Genomic DNA, 19457 nt, shown 5'->3' on the forward strand with positions numbered 1-19457 from the left:
CCACAAATGGAGATATAGTGGCATCATTCTCACGTAAAACAGTGGATTTCAAACCTTTTTTCTGACTGTGACCCATAGAAATATATTTTCAGGTGCAAGCTGGTGTGTACATAAAAACGCACAAACTGAAACAACACAAATTGAAACGACGACTTAACGAATGTGTTCTGTTTGTAGCAGCCCTTGCTATTTTCTCTCTATGCTTTGTAAACATTCACACCCGGACCCACTTACGGGGCAGTTAATGCACGTCCAGCGGGGCGGGCCTGGGGGCCTCGGGCTCCAGACCGCAAAGGGGCTCCGAGGCCTCGCCAAAGTTGCGTGTCTGCGGAACCAGTAGCGAAAGTGCATTTTGTTCTGTTTCATTAACGAATAAAAACGTCACAATCCTCTCTTCTGATTTCATGATTCACTAATTACATCAGAAACAAAATGCTACTTCGGCTCACCCTGCACCGTGGCAAACACCTATTTAAATAACTGAGGCCACGGGAAGACTCCCCTCTCTCAGCAACATGGTGACGCCGTGCAGATGATCAGAGAAGGCTGGGTTCCATACGCTGCGTGAGCCCAAGGTCACCTCCCAAGTGAAGAGGCTTTTGTTGGCTCACAGTACCCAATGCCCTTCCATTTTCTTCATGCTGCAGAACCTGAAATAATCAAATGTTCACATGATTCTGACAGGAGTGCCCGTGATCTGGAGCATCCAGGCCTGAGTTGTTGTTCAGTGTGTACTGTATGGACACTGGATCGTCTCCCATCTCACTCCAAATATCAGACTACAGCTCATGCTTTGCAAAGAATTTGTAAGTTTTATCTTAGTTCTTTGTGACTTAAAAGGCTTCGCTATGACTCCCAAAACCAACCAAATAAAAATGAAACAAAGCCTTAAAAAGTTTCTACATTTCAAAAGACTAGCTGATGTTCCCCACAAGTAAATACCTTTTTCCAGGTTTAGGTTTTTTTATATATAAAGAAGAAACACAGCCCTGCTGGTGTGGCTCAGTGGTTGAGCATCAACCTAGGATCCAGGAGATCACTATTTGATTCCCGGTCAGGGCACATGTCCCGGTTGTGGGCTCGATTCCCAGTCGGGGACGTGCAGGAGGCAGCCGATCAATGACTCTCTCATCACTGATGTTTCTATCTCTCCCTCCCTCTTCCTCCCTCAATAAAAACCTATTTTTTTAAAATAATAAAATAAAATAAATTTAAAAATAAAAAAGAAACATGTATTAGCCAAATTAAACACAAATTTTAAAAACTCTCTTAGATTTCTTTCCAGGCAGTAGCTGCGTATTATCAACAAGATTTCTAAAGCCATGTCCTTCCCCATATCCCAAAATTCAGTTGACTCTCCAGACGCTGCAGTCAACAGGCCTACACTAAACAGCAGCATTGTTCAGTTTAAGGACAATGTGTGGTTTCCACACAGTTCACAACGTTAACCCAGTTGTCGTGGGTTAATGTTACCCTTCTTCAAGCGAGTCGGGATCTACTGGGTGGCACAGCTCGGGGGGCAATCGGAGGGCCGGGGAAACGGGGTGAGAACCCGCTTTAGAATGTACACTTGGCATGCTCCCAATCTACGCTCACCCACTTCTTACCCACTCCCACAGGCTGGACCTCTGCCACGGACATGTAAGAGAAGAGCCACAAGCTCCCAGGAATTAGAGTGACTGACGTAATTACGGGCTTCGTACGGGCAGTGTCAGCTGTTCTTTTGAAATGTGCCCGCTTCATCTTTCCTCAATAGCAAAACAATGAAAATACGCAGTCACAAAGGGCAACTCCACGATCCAGCTGTCTTCACCTTTGACTTTCTCCCCTCCCCCAAATCCCACAGTTGCACTTTTATATGGGGGCACTTAGGAGGGAGTAGAGTATGAGAGTGGGAGTCGATGTTGAATTAAAATGGTCTATGTCGACACATGCAACTCAACGCTATCAAAGTCAGATATTAAAAGTGTGTGTGTTTTCCAAACACTATTAAGATTTAGCAGATTGAACAATCCTGCTGTATAAAACCTATTCACTTTGTCATCAATACATCCTTTTAAAGCTGAAATCTGAAACACCAGGTCTGGCCAAGAGGCTAAATATCAAGAAATATTTACTACAGACTTATTTTACTGTCCAGCATGAAATGACTTGGCCGATGGTTCTCAAAGGGTTTCTTCTGGAGATTCTCAGAAGACAGGAAGGAATTGTGTTTTACATCAGATCATTAACACTACGCACATCTTTAAACTCAGATGCATTTTGTGGAATGCCACAGAGCACCACAAAAGCTTTGGTCTTACTAGAGAAAACAAGGCAAATGTGAAGGTTTCTTAAATGTAAATAAAAAGTAAAACAAGATTTGATTTGAAATCCTCTATAACCTGCCAGCCAGTGTGGCACAGTGGTTGAGCATCAATCCATGAACCAGGAGGTCACGGTTTGATTCCCGGTCAGGGCACATGCCTGGGTTGCAGGCTCGATCCCCAGCAGGGGGCGAGCAGGAGGCAGCTGATCAATGACTCTCTCTCATCATTGATATTTCTCTCTCTCTCTCTCTCTCTCCCTCCCTCTTGCTTCCTCTCTCTGAAGTCAATAAAAACATATTTTTTAAAAAATTCTCTATAACCTGACTCTAGTGCTAAAAAAGTAATAGTAATGATTAGGTTCAATCATCCACTGAGCTAAAGAAAGAGTTGGAGTTAAAGAAAAAAATTATATTAAACACATTCTAAAAGTCCTATTTTACCACTGATAACATACTATGAGAATTCAGGCACCATCACTTAACAGACATCAGAATGAGCCTATATAAATATTAAATGTACCGAAGAGAGACTATACAGCATCATGTGTAAAACTGTAAAGCCACCTTCTCTAGCAGTACCTTCCAGGAGCTCCAACGGCTCTGCTACATCCCATATGGCCCCTGTGAAGGAGCAGCTGAAATGAACTCACATGCATATGAGTCAGTCCTCGTGTCATTTTCCAGTGTTACTTTTAATTTTTCATTAATTTTAACTGCTTTCTACGAAAGAGACCTATAGCACTGTTGGCTCTCAAATTATTGATTGGCAGGGCAAACTGAAGCTGAAACAGACAGGTAAACTGTCCGATTTGAGATGTATTCGACAAGCACATTTAAATTACAAACTCAAGATTTCCATTAGAGAAACATTAGATAATGTCCACATTCTGGCAGACGTGGCAGAAAAGAAACTAGAATGGCATAAATAGTCAAATTTCTGCAGGAAGTTATTTCTGACTTTTAATACAGCATATAATATACTTTACTCCCCCCCCCCCCCAAATCCACAGGTTTATGGAAAAATGGAACAAATGATGGTGTGGTTGAAGTAAAAAGTTGAAAACTCAAACTGTGGTAAGAATATTGCATATGTAGACATGCCCATGTCCATTCCAGTGAAAGAAAACATGCCGCCCATACTTTTATACCTGGAACCAAACATTTCCAGCTTAGCTATCAAGAATTAATACCTTGAGCAGACAGGGCTGGGGGTGTGTGGAGAATCATCATGTGAGTCTTTCTCCAAATCCTCCCATTTAATTCTCAGAACTCTGCCTACACGGTTTGGGGCTCAGGCCAACCTGTCTAGACAAGGGAGACCTAATGGAACCAGAAGGAATCGGCCTTCTTCAAGGCCTACTATGTGCCAATGTCATTTACTCACCTTCGCAAGCTCTGATGGCAGGTTTGGTCTACAAATTTCAACTAGAAATAATCCAGCAAATGCTATTAAATGCTGCCATTTCTAAATAAAAACCACTGTCTGTGTTTCCTGGGTGGAGCTCTTGCTCAGCACTGGCCCAGGGCTCAATCGTGAGTGAGGCTTAGACATCGGGCGATGGGATCAAAGGCGTGGTGGGAACTCAGGCACTACGAGGCTGACAGATTATCATCTATACCTATGAATTTTTATTATTCAGAAGAAGAAAGTGACCTACGACACACTGGGAATAGGTGGCAGAACCAAGGGGAGAAGCAGCCAGGGCTTCAGTCTCCCAAGTCCATTTTCTGCCTCTACAATTACCTCACCTACATCTACAGGGTCAGGCCCAAGGTTCCTGATGCCTACCTCCAACTGCTCACAAAGAAATGAATAAATAGAAAGATGGGGGGAGGGGAAGTGAGCAGGAAACTGCTCATTTAAGGAAAGGGAAACCTACAAAAACCAAATCACCTCATGTTTACGTCACTAATACTGGTCAGCTAGCTAAGAGCAAGGAAGTCAGTTCATTCCTAATTTCTCTATTTTTTTATTCCCATGAAATTACTCGGACCTCCTTCTGAAATTTATTATTCTCTGCTTGTGCCCATGAAGTGATGTGTATATGTTAGAGCAGGCAGATAAAAAGACATGCGCTGAGAGAGGTTGAGAGAGGCAGCTGGAGGAAACAAGTGCAAGATGTGACAAACTGAAAATAGGCAATGGAGGCAGTGGCCCCCTCGGCGAGCAGGAGAGATTCAGAGCCCTCCAGGACGTGGTCTGCCCGATGGCATAACACCTAGTCCTAGATGAAGGAGCCTTAGAGCCTAAAGATACATTTTACTGAGACACGAGGGAGGGGGTGACTTGTTCCTTGCCTAGGGGCGTTCCAATCTAGGGGTACAAATCCTCTGAACTCCCAAATATCGGGGCACTCGGGGCGGTCTCAGCCAGCTGAGCTGCCCGCTCAGGTCCTATCTGAGTGTATTTCTTTCCTATAAATAAATCCTCGTCTGTTTTGCTGTCTTAAGTTGTCTCTTGTTTGAATTCATTTCTACAAGCAAGAACTGGGGGCAGAGATGTTATCTCCAGCCAGAGATCCCCTTGACCACTGCTGACACGTATATAAATAATTTTAGATTTAATCACATAAAATTAAGCATATTGATAATTACTTAGTAAACTTTCACATAGATAGGCAGCATTTAAAAAATCATATCACTTACTTTAAGACTCATTAATTCAACAAAATATCTATGAAACGATGCTCAATAAATCCCTCCTATGAAAACTTACCCCCTCCCAAACAAGGAGCAGTCCCTTAGCACCTGGTTCCACTTTTCAAAGATGAGGAGAACTCCTCTTATTTACATGTGATAAAAACATGATGGAGGCCTTCAATCTCAGGCTGGTGAAAATGGACTCTGTTTGAATGAGTGTTGAACCAAATGATTCCTAGCACTTCCTCGGCCTTCATCAGTGCACAGTGTAGTGGGGTTAAGCAGCAGCTGTTGCCAAAATAGGCCTCATTTCCTCCAAGTGCTGCTTCAAGGTACAGAACATGAAGTTGTAAATACATCTGTCTTTTGCCATTTGTAGTTCTACTGGCCTTGTGCATGTCTTGGAGTAAGACAGATGGTCCCTGACACCACACAGGCTTCCAGGGATATATATTTCCAAAAATAAGAGGGCAGATGTGAAATATGGGTAAGTACACATTTTATTCCCTGAAGGTTTGAGTTGAGACTGCCATCTCCATTTGGTTATTTAAATATAGGATATAAGGCAATCCTTAGAGATCTCTGTGCTAGAAATACAACCTTTTATGCTTATTTTATGCCTTTATGAAAATATCTAGGACATGGGACAAATAAATGTTGATCTAACCTAAGGAGGTATATAATTTTACTAGATAAATTATCAGGTACATTGGAAGTAGTCACAGAACATACATGTCTATACATGAGAGTGCTATGTTCTCTTTCTACATCACCCATGTCTGATATTTCTCATTACTTACATTTTTTAAATGCTTGCAAAGGGATTTCATAGAAGCAAAGTTAAGAGTAAATTAGAATTTCCAGAATGAAAAGAGACCTGAAAAATGAAAAGCCCATTGGCTCATCACTCTGGTGACGTTAATGCGTCGATCAAGTCTCAGTAAGCACAATGAAACTGAGTGGAAATAACACAAAGGAGCTAAGGGCCGTCTTGAGAACTGGTCATAGTAAAAGTTTTAAAAATGAAAATAAAATAGAACCTTTCAAATCTAATGGGATGAAATATAATGAAACAAAATATCTGGGATTTGCCTCAAATATCTGCATATGTCAAACATGAAAATTCAGGGAATGTGTTTTGTTCTTGCAAAACAAGTATTACTTTCGGTAAGGCACACACATGCATTTCAGTGTAAATGCTAAATGTTAAAGTGATGAAACCACATATTACATTCTGAAAATTCTATACTCAAATGTTCGGGTGAATCGTAGGGAGAGAATGATAAGGGAAGTCGCAATAGCAATTTCCGAATATAATCAACAAACTCTTCAGAAGGTGGCTCAGGGGCACGAAGTCTGTAAGCTGGCAATAGCCCAGTTACGAACACTACCACTGAGGCGCCCACGGGTGCCTGGGATCTGCGCCAACAGGAGGGGAACAAACAGCAGCAAGAAAGAAAAGAGCCCGGTGGGGAGGGGACGACAAGAGGGGGCGATGGGGGCGCTGAAGTCACCACAGACGCGATATAAAAACTGAACTAATAAAATGAGCTCAAGATCTCTTCTCTTGACCGTGTACTATGGTTTTATAAGAGAATATCCTTGTCCTTAGAAATGACATACTGAAATATGTAAAAATAAGGGGCTACTAAGTCTACAGGTTACTCTGAAACAATTCAGGGAAAACCTGGGGGTGCAGACGGCCGGAGAGAATGCGGATAAGGAATGCGCGAAACTGTTAACACTGGGGAATCGGGGTATAAAGGAATTCCTTTTACCGCTCTTGCAACTTCTTTGTAAGTCTGAATCTCCTTCAAAATCTTAAATGTTCTCTCCAAACACTTCAATCCAGGACATGCTAAAAAGAATTCGAAAGCTTGGCAAAAATAATATGGTTTCATAACTGAGACTGGCAGTCTAGTAAATAATAACGCTACATATCTCATGAATACTGATTTCAAAGCATGTCATCCAAATTCATATTTTTAACTCATTAATAAATAATTGTTAAATTATAATATGAGAGTCTAATATACATGCTCTAAAAAAATCTAGGAATTGTCATCGAATTTTTAAAGAGAAAAGAATACTAGACGTATCGGGGCGATCGTTTCATAAGTTATATAGATGTCTAGCTACTACGCTATATATCTGAAACTAATATAATACTGAATGTCAATTGTAATTGAAAAATAAAATAGAATAATTTTTTAATGAAAAGGAAACAAAGAATTAACCTAAGTTCATTAAGGATGGCAGCATAGGAAAACACTAGATGCTTCATAGTTTCTACCTAAGGGCACAGAGAGAGTGAAAAAGAGTGAGAGATTTTATCTTTTTATTATGGAAAATTATAAATATTTACAAGAGCAGACTCACTTTGAATTAAATTCCAACATTGTATGATTTCATGTGTAGAACCTGTCACTATAGAGAAGCTTATTTGAAAGAGTTAGCTCTTTGCATTATAAAATAGCATAACTCTTGTTTCAAAAATAACCATAAACACTAGAAAAAAATCTAAAATTAATTTCAAGAACAACAATTTTGAATATTCCTTCACTTAGGTTCAGGAAAGACACACAGACACTCCCAAGCAGAACTGTACAATGCTGATTTGGGACCTAGGTTTGCTGTACTTTTCCTCTTTTCCCCTTAATATGCAACAAACAATTTTATTTCTACATTCAGCAAAAGGATCATTTTATATACAAAAACCACTCAACTAGGGAGAGGGTTAATTTCTGTGTTCTGGTAAAATCTGTACCTCAAAGGCCTCATCCCTAAGAATGAGTATTTCTTCTCACAAAACTGACCTTTGCAAACACTTTACTATCTAGCAAACATATTAAGACAGCCAATAATTAACCTATGCCTTTTGTTGGAAAGGCCCTAAAGATTATTCAAAGCCAAGATAGGGTTTTCTCCTGACTAGTTGAATATAGACTTTTGAGATAGTTGTTCCATTTCAAATTAGGTTAAATCTGAGGATTGCTTATTGATGAAAATAGGTAATTTGCCTATAGACATACATATATTTTCTGGTACAAATGGGAATTCAAAGTTAATACACAATTGAATATCTAATGATATCTTAGACACAGCATTTTATTTTCAGGAACCAAAAGAAGTGATAATTTTCTATTTCTAACAGATAAGAAATTTTTAAAATTTTAAATTTCTAAAATATACACAAAGCTATGAATTGAGGTGGATCATCAAATCTTTGAGGATGTTAATGCCCAATCTTGAGAAAAGCCCAAATCTTAGGACTTTGGCTTTTGAAAACTACCCATTTTTTCACATTGTCCTGACACTAATGACAAATTATTGTATGTAAATTATACCTCAGTATAGATGATTTTTTTTTTAAAGTATTAGAAACATGGTTGTCATCTAAAGTTCTCTTCTTAGAATTTGTGTCAGTCAAAATTTGGGAGTCACTATAAATCCAGATCAAGAAACTGAAACTGTACTTTCAGATGAAGCCACAAGGCAGCAAGTATAAGACTAAGTAGCTAGATCTGGTTTTTATTAGGCAACACTCGTTTTCACAACTTGTCACTGCTTTGTTTTTTCTATGACTGTGTGCGTACAGGGTTGTGTGTAAGTGTGTTTGTGCATGTTCTATGCTTTGTACTTAATCTGCTGCCATTAAGTGTCATATGGGCTGGAAATGAAAAACATAAGCAAAACCACCCAAACAAAAAGTATGTTTTATTTCATGCATTCAATCCTCTCACACAGCTATTAAAGAAGTGTCAAGCCTGAGGCCTTACCCTGTTCGTTTGGTGATGGTCCCCAGCGTCATTGGCTGTTTGATTTGTGCAAGAGGCATCAAGACCATCAAGCTGGGGAGAGGAGAGAGCCGAGGGTTGCCCGGGTTGTTGTTGGCAAAATTATTGTAGGAGTCTTGGCTGTTTAGTTTTCCTACAAAAAGAAAAATAAAGAAAAACGTCACCAAGGGAAGTTTCCTTTTCTCAGAGGGTTTATACTAACTCCACTAATCATTTAAGAAAGCTATCCCAGGCAGAATTGGCTCTAAGAGAATCATGATTATATGGATAAGGGAAAGGAACAGTGAATACTAGTTACAGCAGGTGTGACGTGATCATAAATAGAGACTTGAGTCTTTGGGGATGGAGGAAGAAATGATACCCAACTGGATAGATGTTAAATGGTTATACCAATAATTAGCATAAAATTTAATTATAATGTTACGGTGTTATAAAGAAATGCAGAGGCCCCAGCCGGTTTGGCTCAGTGGTCAGGGTGTTGGCCCGCAGGCCAAAGGGTCCCAGGTTCAATTCCAGGCAAGGGCATGTACCTCAGCTGCAGGCTCAACCCCTGGCAAGGATTGAAACATGAGCGGAAGGCAACCAATCGCTGTGTCTCTCACATTGATGTTTCTCTCTCTCTCTCCCTTCCACTCTCTCTGAAAAGCAATGGAAAAGATATACTCCAGTGAGGATTAAAATATATATATATTTTTAAAAACATAAATACAGAGTAATTTTAAGGTATGAAATGTACTTTTAAAAATATATATAATAATGAAATGAAATGAAACAAATGAGAGCAGATGAAATAAAAAATCTCCAAAGTTTAAATGAAGTTTACCAAAATCTTACAAATATGGGTTTAGGACTTTTTTCCTGTTTGTTTTATAACCAGTGCCCTCAAAATATTACCTTTAATATCTATCACTCTAATAGTATGATACTTGAAGCTTGAAATAAGGCAAGATCCAGGATCTCTCTCACTTTTTCCATTTAACTGATATCCTGGCCTAATGACACGTTTTAAGCTACATTTCGTTGAGCTGAAGCGTTAAGCCAAATTGTACCGCTTCCTTATCATAAACAGAAGTCAGCATAGTCACTGAAAAGAAGGAGACCAGACTATGACCAGGGAACAAACTCGCATAACGCCTGTTCGGTCACCCTTTTCCAAGGAAGCATCTCTGAAACAGCACATAATGGCTTTTCAGACGACTGGAGACAGGAAAGGAACAGGGGGCAATGGTCCTGAATGCCTCTCCCCTCTGAAGAGTCGGTGGTGCGACGCGCTTCCTCGATGGTGCGCAACCCCTAATGCCCCTCGCTACTTTCCCACGCACCCCGGAGGCTGGTGCAGTTCGAGTTCAGTTTTGCATCTGGAGGGGGACGAGTTGAGGTTCGCTGTGTTCACTGCCTTGAAAAGGGCCGTCCAGACGGAGGAGCGAGCCGGCAGGGAGCAGATGTGCGGGGCCTACGCTCTGAAAGGTGGGCGCACTGTGAGGAGGGCAGGAGAGGAGAGACGGCCTGGGCACGAGGGCCACGCGGAGAGCAGGGGCGGGAGGCACGCTCGGCCTGGGCCGCAGCGAGGAATCCGACTGGAGATGCAAACGGAAAGTGCGGGAAGACAAAGCGATGGCAGGGTTAGAAAACTTCCAGCGGAGGCAGCGCAGGGAGAGCTCAGGTAAGTTCTTCAGCAAGGGGACGGGGCACGTCCTGAGATCATGAACTTCAGGGTGGGGTGAGCGGTCTAGAGAAACGAAGGGACTCGCTGAGCAGCTCCGGGGCTTACCCTTCACTGGCCCACCAGGATCGAGGACAGCCTCACAACAGTGCAACAGATGCTTCAGACCTGTCCCTCCCGGCCTGCGACCCTGCTGTCGAGTGACACCCAAGCATTTATGGGAGTTCACCTTTGGTGTCTGAGTTTACGATTGTGGCCTCTGGAACCCAGCCCAGCTGAAAGGGTGAAGGAGGCTGGGTGGGTTTTATGTTCGTGAGAATAGAGGTAGTGTCTGTCTTACACAGCAGTCCCCCGATCCGAGGGGGATACATTCCAAGACCCCAGTGGATGCCTGAAACCGCAGACAGAACCATACTCTACATATACCAGGTCTTTTCCTACACATACATAGCAATGATAAGGCTTAATTTATAAGTTAAGCACAGTTAAGAAATTAACAGTAATAATAAAGTATAACAATTACAACAATATATTATAAAAGTTGTGTGCCAGTGGTCCCTCTCTCTCAAAATATCTTACTGTGCTACATACACAGCACAGATATGCTGGACAAAGGGAATAGTCTCGACCCAGGCAGGACGAAGCGGGAGAGTCTATCACACTAGTCAGAACAGCGCGCAATTTAAAATGTATGAATTATTTCTTTCTGGAATTTTCCACTTAATATTTTTGGAACGCAGTTGACTGCAGGTAAGAGAAATCACAGAAAGCAAGACTGCAGGTAAGGGGGGACTGCTGTATTTTACTGGATATGGCAAGCAGCTGATAAAGACAACTTTAATGGAAGAATAAACGTGTTAATAAAATGGTCAACAACGGCAAGGTTCAGGAAGGCAGAGACAAAGCCTCTAACTCTGCTCATCTCCAGTAGGGCAGTCTCAGGAAAGAGGTAAAACAGTCCAATGAAAGGGATAAGAAAAGGGGACACTGACAAAACTGGTAAAGATAACGGACGCAGGCCACAGAGTTGAGGACTATGCAGCTGAGAAGACGACACTGACAAGACGAGGCCCTGTAGCAGCAAAGGTTTCATTCAGCGTTCATTCCTTCCCTGCACACTTTTTGAACCCGCTGGTATGAGGCCCTGCTCTAGTCCTGAATGAGTAAGTCCAAGGGACTCCTAAAGAATTCGTAACTTAATGAGACAGAAAGATAATTTATAAACAAAAAATGTTTAATGGAAGAAAACACGCTAATAAAGGTATCTGCCAAAGGTCTCAGGAACAAAATGGAAGGAGACGTTTTTATTGTTATTGTGTTAAAGGTCAACTTAAAAAGGGAGATAAGGTATAGAAATTTTGAGCATAGAGGAAAGAATTCGTATCATCTTACCTTTACTTTTCTACTAAGAAGTTAGAGGGTAAGATGAGAGATACGTGGATCATTACATCAGGAGTTAGGAAAATCAGAGAACTAGCTTAGACAAGGAATCTCATTAGCTGATGCAGAATGATCTACGTGTAAAAAAAAAAAAGCACACTAAAAAAACATCAAATTTAAAAGTGAAGTTCATACTCAATAAATCAAATACACAAAAGTTGTACGATGATCCTTTCTTCCTATTTCTATTGCTCAAAATCTTTGGCTACAAGTTATTTTGCACGATCTCCTGTGTCATGGATTTTCTTTGCAAATGCGGCTAGAACCTAACAAACGTCCAGATTTACCCTCCACAAAAACTGGAGACCACTCCAGAGCAGGGGCCGTGTCTCACTAACCACTGACAGCTCAACAAACGTTTGCTGACTAAATGATGGAAATATATTTTGTTCCCATATCCAGGAAGTTCAGGAAAACTTAGCCCTGCGAGCTGCAGAGAAACAACTCTGGAGGGGACTCAGAGGACGTCAGAGGATAGCCAGATGCTGGAATCCATGGCTTTCACTACTCTGCTTAGTCTCATGTTGACTAGGCTGGGAGCCGAACTTTGATCACTTTAAGAACAGATCTTCAGGCGCTTGCTTACGGTTCTATCGAGGCTCAATTTCCAGTCCAGAACTTTTCCTTAAGGGTTCAGCAGGAAGAAACTTGTAGCATCCCAAGTCTTGCATGTGACTTGGTCTGTCCCTCTGTTTTATGCTTCAGTTTCCCTTTGGACAGAGGGACAGTAGCACCGTTTCTTTGCTGCACCTCCCAGGCATATGTATATGGTAGTAACAGTAAAATTAAAAATTTTGAGACCAAGGAAGAGTCACTACATAAATTTTACATGTAACCTTCACTAACGGATCTTTACGAGACTTTTTTTTTCCCATTATACAAGTACATTGAAAATAGCAGAGGTTGGTTAATTGTAGCTTTAGTAGTGGGATTCATAAAACCTTAAAATAGATGTACTATCTCACACCCCATTATACTTTCAAATTCCAGCTGGGACAGGACCTGTAAGTGACAAATGTCACGAGAATGGATATTCTCACAGTATTTCTGGCACATCCAAACAGAGGAAGTCCCAAAGATCTCATGAGAAAATAAGCTCCTCTAAGACTCCCATCCCAGTTTTTTGGGTTTACTCTATATAGATAAACTTCCACAAGCCTCAGGCTCTCAGGTCTTTATCCAAATCCACTAGTGCTTTGATCCTTAGTGTTTACCAGTCCCCACGATAGACGGAGCTCCTTTGGGGGGGAAAAATTTCAAGTTCCAATAAAATGGTTTCTCAATAAATTAAAGCAGCAGTTCTATGTGAAAATAGGAAATCATGTGAAAGTCAGAATTTATAAAGCATCTCTTGGTGTTTAAAGCTATGAGGCTGTGTTTGAGCTTCAGTTGTTTGTTTATGTTATTATTGTTTTTAATGTTACAACAAAGCACTAAACCAGAACAGTTCACATCGGGGTTTAACCACTGACTTTCTGTCTTTACTTGAACAAGATTGCATTTTTTAAAAACCAATTATGAAAACAAGCTCATGTGCTTTTCAAAAAAAAAAGTTTTCTACCTTTTCGATGACGAATACCTGCAGATGCCTCATACACTAGGGGAAGGAGCTCTCCGCGCCCGTGTTAATACACAGCCCGCCGTCTGCGCGCGAGGTTGACGTGGTATGGAATCTGCTTACTACAAGTTTTGGCAACTCCAAAACGCCAACTTCTCGTCTACCTATTGTCCCAAAGTTTGTTTTCCAAGACATTCCCTACTACAGAAACACGAAGGAAAATGGGTTAAGTGGAGGGTAAAGGCAAAGACTGAGACTAACAATGGGCTTTGTTGCTCCGCTGGAGAAACCGCCTGTCAGGTCGGCTTTGCAGAGAGAGGCATATTCCCAGACCAGTCATCATTAACGGACTCACTTCCACAGGAAAAAAAAAAAAGACAGAGTCTGAAAACTCCGGACAAAAGAAATCCCTGCAGACAAAGTAAAAACAAATTAAAAGACCCATTATAAAACACAGATGCTACAAGGAAAATAAACTTTCTAAGATTTACTGGGCTTTGACAAACTTGGACATTTGTGGAAAAGACATCAGCAACCACGCGCAGGTAGTGCGGCTGCCAAGCGGGCCTCCTTTCTGTTTTATCTTGACCCTCTCCGCAGAAGCTGCCAGGCTGGTATTCCCAGCTTCTGAACGCAGTGATGTGAGAACATGTGCAGGTGGCACACTGCCAGCTACCAGAAGCTTCTCGAGCCGGCGAGATCCTGACATTGTTGACCATTTCACATGATGCGAAATATTAAAGTTAATAGCAGTGTGTTTGTGCCTGTGGATGCATTTCTTCTTAAATGCAAAGGAGAGGAGAAATAAGACATAAATGTAATTATAGGCCTCCTCCCAATTCTTCTCCTTTAAAAAGTCTCCCTGTCCTACCAAATCGTGAAACAAAGGGAATAAAAGCAGTTCATACAGCATTAAGCAATCAAGGGGTCGGAGCTGTGGATCAGAAAGTACCTTAAAAAAGGACCCTATCGGTGAGAAAGAGAAAAGCTTTTTGTTACTAGTTTCTGGAGGCGCAAGCTACAGACTGTCGTTAGTGCGAGTCCAAGGAAGATTGTAGTAACGCAGGGTGTAAGACACTAAGAACTGCAATGAATAAATGGACCCAATGGCACCTTCGGAGGGTGAAGGAGCACTGTCCTTGGTGGTCATCAGGGACACGGGGATAAATATAACAACTGCAAGGATTAATTTGTAAAAAGGCAAAAGGCCCCCAGGCCGTGCTGACAGTGCCCTGCAGGAGGGCGCTTTTTTCACCCTTGTCGTGGACACAGGCCGGCCACCCTTCAGGCGCCCGTTTTCTGAAGGGTCACCGCAGCAGCCTTCCTGTGCTCTGCGCTAGACTCCGACAATAGCACCCTGCGATTCTGTCGTCATCGCCTCTCCGACACACTCATCCACAGGATCCACTCCTGCTCTAGGAGTTAAGCCTCCCGGTCGGCGTCCATGGGCTGCTAACGTCTTGAATTCTCCCATTGTGAAACTGGATCAATGAGGCCCACTGAAAGCAAGTGTGGACGTGACAACCTGGGCTCCCGAGAAGATGCTGCTGTAAGAAGAGTCCTCCCCTCAAGTGTCCCATTCTTGTGCTCCTTCCAACAACATCTGCACTCTAAGGCGTCTACATGATGCCTATTCCCTACATATCTTTCCCAAATAAAACCGGGTAATGAGTTCACAGGGGGCTTTTCCTGTGCGCTTTGCTTTTCACAGAAGACCAAACTCTGGGTCTGCTTTTAACACCCTGCTGTGGGATTGACAAGGATAAAAATCTAAAATATACCAAGTTAACTCTGTAGTAGTTGAAAGCTCCCCACTTCTTGCCTCTGGAAAAAAAAAAAAAAAAAAGAGCACCATGGTAGCCGGTTTTGAAACAATCCGTGGGAATCTGGGCTCTGCAAGGTTAAAAACACTGCTCAGCCCTTGCTTGCCATCTAATTTAACATTAAAGCTTTCTCAGCCAAAACACTCGATAATTATCTAATCAAAACCAAATAAAAATCCTTTCGGAAAATATAAAAAGTACCCTGTGCAAATGGGAATTTCCTGAATGGGGGACGTTTGGGGGTGGGATGGGAGCCTCTATCTCTCTCTTTTTCTGCGCTCCCCCGCCTCTCCTGGGTGAGGAGGACAGGCTTCCAGCTGCGGCTCCAGGCCACGCAGCGGCCTTTCCTGACCTTTTCTCAGGCGTATTCCAGCATAATCTGTAATCTGCCCGAGTGGGAAGGGGCAGGGGCAGGGGCAGGGCCGCGCTGGTGAGAAGCGGCGCCTCTGACCCACATAGCAAACTGGGCGGAAGCGACGCCGCTCGCAGGGAAACCGCATCCCACGCGGCTCCCGAGAGGCCGCGAGCGCGGCCGCCCCACAGCGTGGGTGACGAAGCCCCGGGTGGCACGGGGGCCAGGGCAGCTCCGACGAGGCACCGCTGGTCTCTCCCTGGGACTTGCTGCGCGGAGTGGTGGACCGTGACGTCAAAGCGCCGCAGAGCTCCATGCACTCCAAGCAAAAACACTGCTGCTTTTTCACGTGAACAGTTAATGGGCATTTCTATAGGTACTCGACCTGGAAACAAGAAACCAACCTTTTTTTTTTTGCAAGGTGGGGATTGGGGAGGTTTTTCACGGTACCGTATCACACAACACACAGCCCAGCCCCACGGAGCTTTGCACCGGCGCCTGCTTGCTAAATGTCGGCGGAATTCAAGCTTCGTGTTCTAGAGAACAGACCCTGCACTAATGATTAAAGCACTACTTATAAAGGCATATATGTTTGTGCAGATATTTATATACACTTACATAAATACGCACATTTTAAAATAAACAATTCGCTAGGTGGTTTTCCTTTTTTGGCTTGAATACATTTTACCAGTTAATTATTATCTTAATGTGCTCACCACTATTACATGTAAATGTGGATATTTTTCCTTCCTTAAATCTAAACTAAACTCAATAAATTTAGAAAGTTTATATGTAAATATTAAAAGTCAAAAGGAATTAACTGTTGCTAAAATTATATGTAGAGTAAGGAATGTCTACAGCTACTCCAGAAACATGCTGAAGCAGAATTAGAACTAGGAGCCCTGGGATGCAAAAATAAGCCAGGCAAGGGAGATGAGAGCAAGTTAGAAAAAATATTTAGAAGACACCAAGAATACAATGGGGGGAGAGGAGGAGAATATAAGAGATATATATTTCAAAAAGTTTCAGAGATGAAGGTGTACGGGGACAGGCAGTGAAATACACTGCAGGAAAAGCTTTTGGCTATATTTCCTCTCCACTGTATCTGTGGCACAATGCAGTCTTAATCACACAGATTTATAAAATGACTGGATTTTGTAAATTTATAAAATGACTGAACAAAATCTGCCCCCATAGGTGGGAAGCTCATTGCTGTCATTTATTTTTCCTGGAGCACTCCAAGATGCAGGATAAGGGAATTTATAAGAGCTGATGCTCTTAATATTTAAGAAGTTTTACAGTTTTTTCATTCATTTTAAACATTAGGATTGCAGTTTGCCACTCTTTTATCAATCAAAAATCAAACAAAATAGTAAATAGACTATAATATTTAACAACAGAGGGGACAAAGCAAACTCTTTGTATAAAATAGAAGAACAAACCTTGGGCCTTTTTTTGTCTAAGTTATGCCTAAACTTAACATACTTAAATACTCTCAAAATTTCCCTCTTTCCTGAATCTAGCTCAAGTAGAGTTTCGGAACTAAGTGTTAAGAAGTGACGACTTTTTACCTTAGTGAAAAATCCCCAGAATTAAAAACCCCATAATCTAGCATCTCTGAGACCACATTTGGGATTAAATGAGCTCCCTAAAGTATAAATAAACCCTCATCAAAATTCATTTTTGAAAATACCCCACACCCAGTTCTCCCATGGTTATCTCACAATGAATTCTGTATCATGTCAACAGAGCAAACAGAAGTCCTTGAATGTTCAAGGAAAAACACATAGAAACTTATCGGCATCACCCAACAAATGGAACTTTATTACTTATACTTTTAAGCATATAAGAGGTGGAAGAATTGAGAGCTGGTTTTGCAGAAAATAACTGGACACTTCATAAGATAATATATAAAATAAGCTGGAAGATTTAATTTTTTTTAGACTTGGAGGAGTCAAGTTTAATTTAACCTTTGCAGACCTTGTCTTTTCCAAGTACATTAAACATTGTATCCTTAAGGAAAAATAAATATTAAAGTAAAAATATTTTCTGCTGAATCACAACTATAGCAGTAAAATATAAGCAACTTCACTAAAGATCTCTTCTCCCCACAGCCTCCTTCCCGCCCCCGCCCCACGGAAGCCGTCCCTCTTTTTACCCATGCCTGTTAAGGATATTTTCTGGCTCTATTTCAGCATCATGACTCAGGTCATGAGAAGTGTCAAAGATGCATTTCCTTCAGATGGGAAACTGCAGCAGATTTTTAACAACCATACAAAGATGGGAGCACAGAGCAAAAGGACCAGATCAGCACTTTTGACAGCAGGGGAGATAAAACCTTTCATATTCACATATATTTTATTTCCAGCTTTTCAATATCTATCAAAATATGCTTACATGTTCTGCTCTTGAAGAAAACAGGAAAGCCATGCCCCACTGAGCTGCCTAAATTATCAAAAATTTGAGAAAGAGAATTGTATCAACAAGTAGTAAGTCCTTATTTTCTAAACTGATTTTCCAAAAGCAAAACCGTGAATTTCCCAGTGGACATAGAAACTCCTTTGAGGAAAGTCCTTGGGAGTGAGAACCACAAGGAGTGACACTGTGATCACATCTGGGCACCTGAGAAATGCTGGCCTGCTTCCCTGTAATTCTTCTGCTTAAGCAGAATCGCTTTCCCTTAATCAGCTGCATCTTTGCCAGAAAACCAAATTCATTGATCGGTGTTGTTGTTTTACATTTTCTCTCACCCATGATCTTATCGAACGTGGATACGTTTCGATCCACTCCAAAATTAAGAGTGAAATATTACCAAACATTTCCTAAGCATTCCCTACTAGAGACGGTTCTGAACACTGCAAAGGGAATGGCCTGTCTCTTCTGAAGCTTCCAGCAGCAGCGGCGGCCGCTGACTCCACTGTCCCTTCAGAAATGCCTCATTCTAGCGTCCACGGGCTCGCCTGCAAAAACACAGCCTCCGACGTGAGCAGCTTTTTCAGTGAACCTTAAATCCTTTCCCTTTACTCCTCCTCCCCCAAACCCTAAATGTCATTTTAGGCTACAAGCCTAGCACGGTAAGAACTGTACCAAGTTTCTGTTTCTCAGTCTGTGTAACCCTGGCACAGCCGTGACCCTGCTTCCCTTGCCCTTTTGTGGTTTACAAACTATAAGCCAATAGTCGGATTTTTACTTCCAGCTCGGATCTGAAGTTCAAGACTACTCATGGCCGTTACTCTCAAGTCTGATCGCTTCTAAAGCTGTTCATCTGGATCACTCAGACACTGGTCATTCTGTACCTGAAGAAGGCTAATTTCTCTACTCTTCTTCCTCTCCGATTTTTCTAAAATCAAATTTTGAAAGAAAAATATTTCGATGGAACCTAACTAAAACTTTATCACTTGTCTTCCTCCCTGGAAGAGTTAGGCAATAGTAACATGCAAATAGATACACCAAGTCCTTTTGTTATTATAATCGCTAAACTAAAATAACTCCTTGAACAGGAACTTCTAAGTTTATTGCCAGAAAGTTTCCACCACCTCAACCTCCCCAAACACAGGATTCATTTATGGGGGAAATGGCCGGTCTCAGTGAAAAGTGAAATACAGATCGTATTGATTGGGGCACCCTAATAAAATTACCAGGTCCACCTGACGGACCGCTGGCACCTACCAGCTGGTATGACCTACTCATGCTCAAAGAGCTTCCAGTCAGTTTTGGGTACAGATTTGTTGACTAGCTGAATAAAAATAAAAACCATGAAATAAATTAATATATAATAAGATGTAAAAATAAGAATGATCAGCCAAGGATTCCTAGGTATTCAGGTCAATATTTTGGTTTAATCAGTCCAAGATTGGGTCTGGATATCAGTACTTT

General features: G+C 41.7%; 1 protein-coding gene across 10 annotated transcripts in view; it reads right to left on the reverse strand.

Moving 5' to 3' along the window:
• Positions 1–19457, reverse strand: part of BCAS3 (BCAS3 microtubule associated cell migration factor) — a 421342-nt gene that overhangs the window by 268568 nt on the left and 133317 nt on the right. For all 10 annotated transcript variants that reach the window (XM_081160910.1, XM_081160913.1, XM_081160909.1 and 7 more), the window contains exon 16: positions 8728–8878. In XM_081160910.1, the coding sequence (XP_081017036.1) occupies positions 8728–8878 (151 nt within the window). The remainder of the gene's footprint in view (positions 1–8727; positions 8879–19457) is intronic.

The sequence above is a fragment of the Miniopterus schreibersii genome (assembly GCF_964146895.1).
Source record: "Miniopterus schreibersii genome assembly, chromosome: 16".
Taxonomy (NCBI): Eukaryota; Metazoa; Chordata; class Mammalia; order Chiroptera; family Miniopteridae; genus Miniopterus; species Miniopterus schreibersii.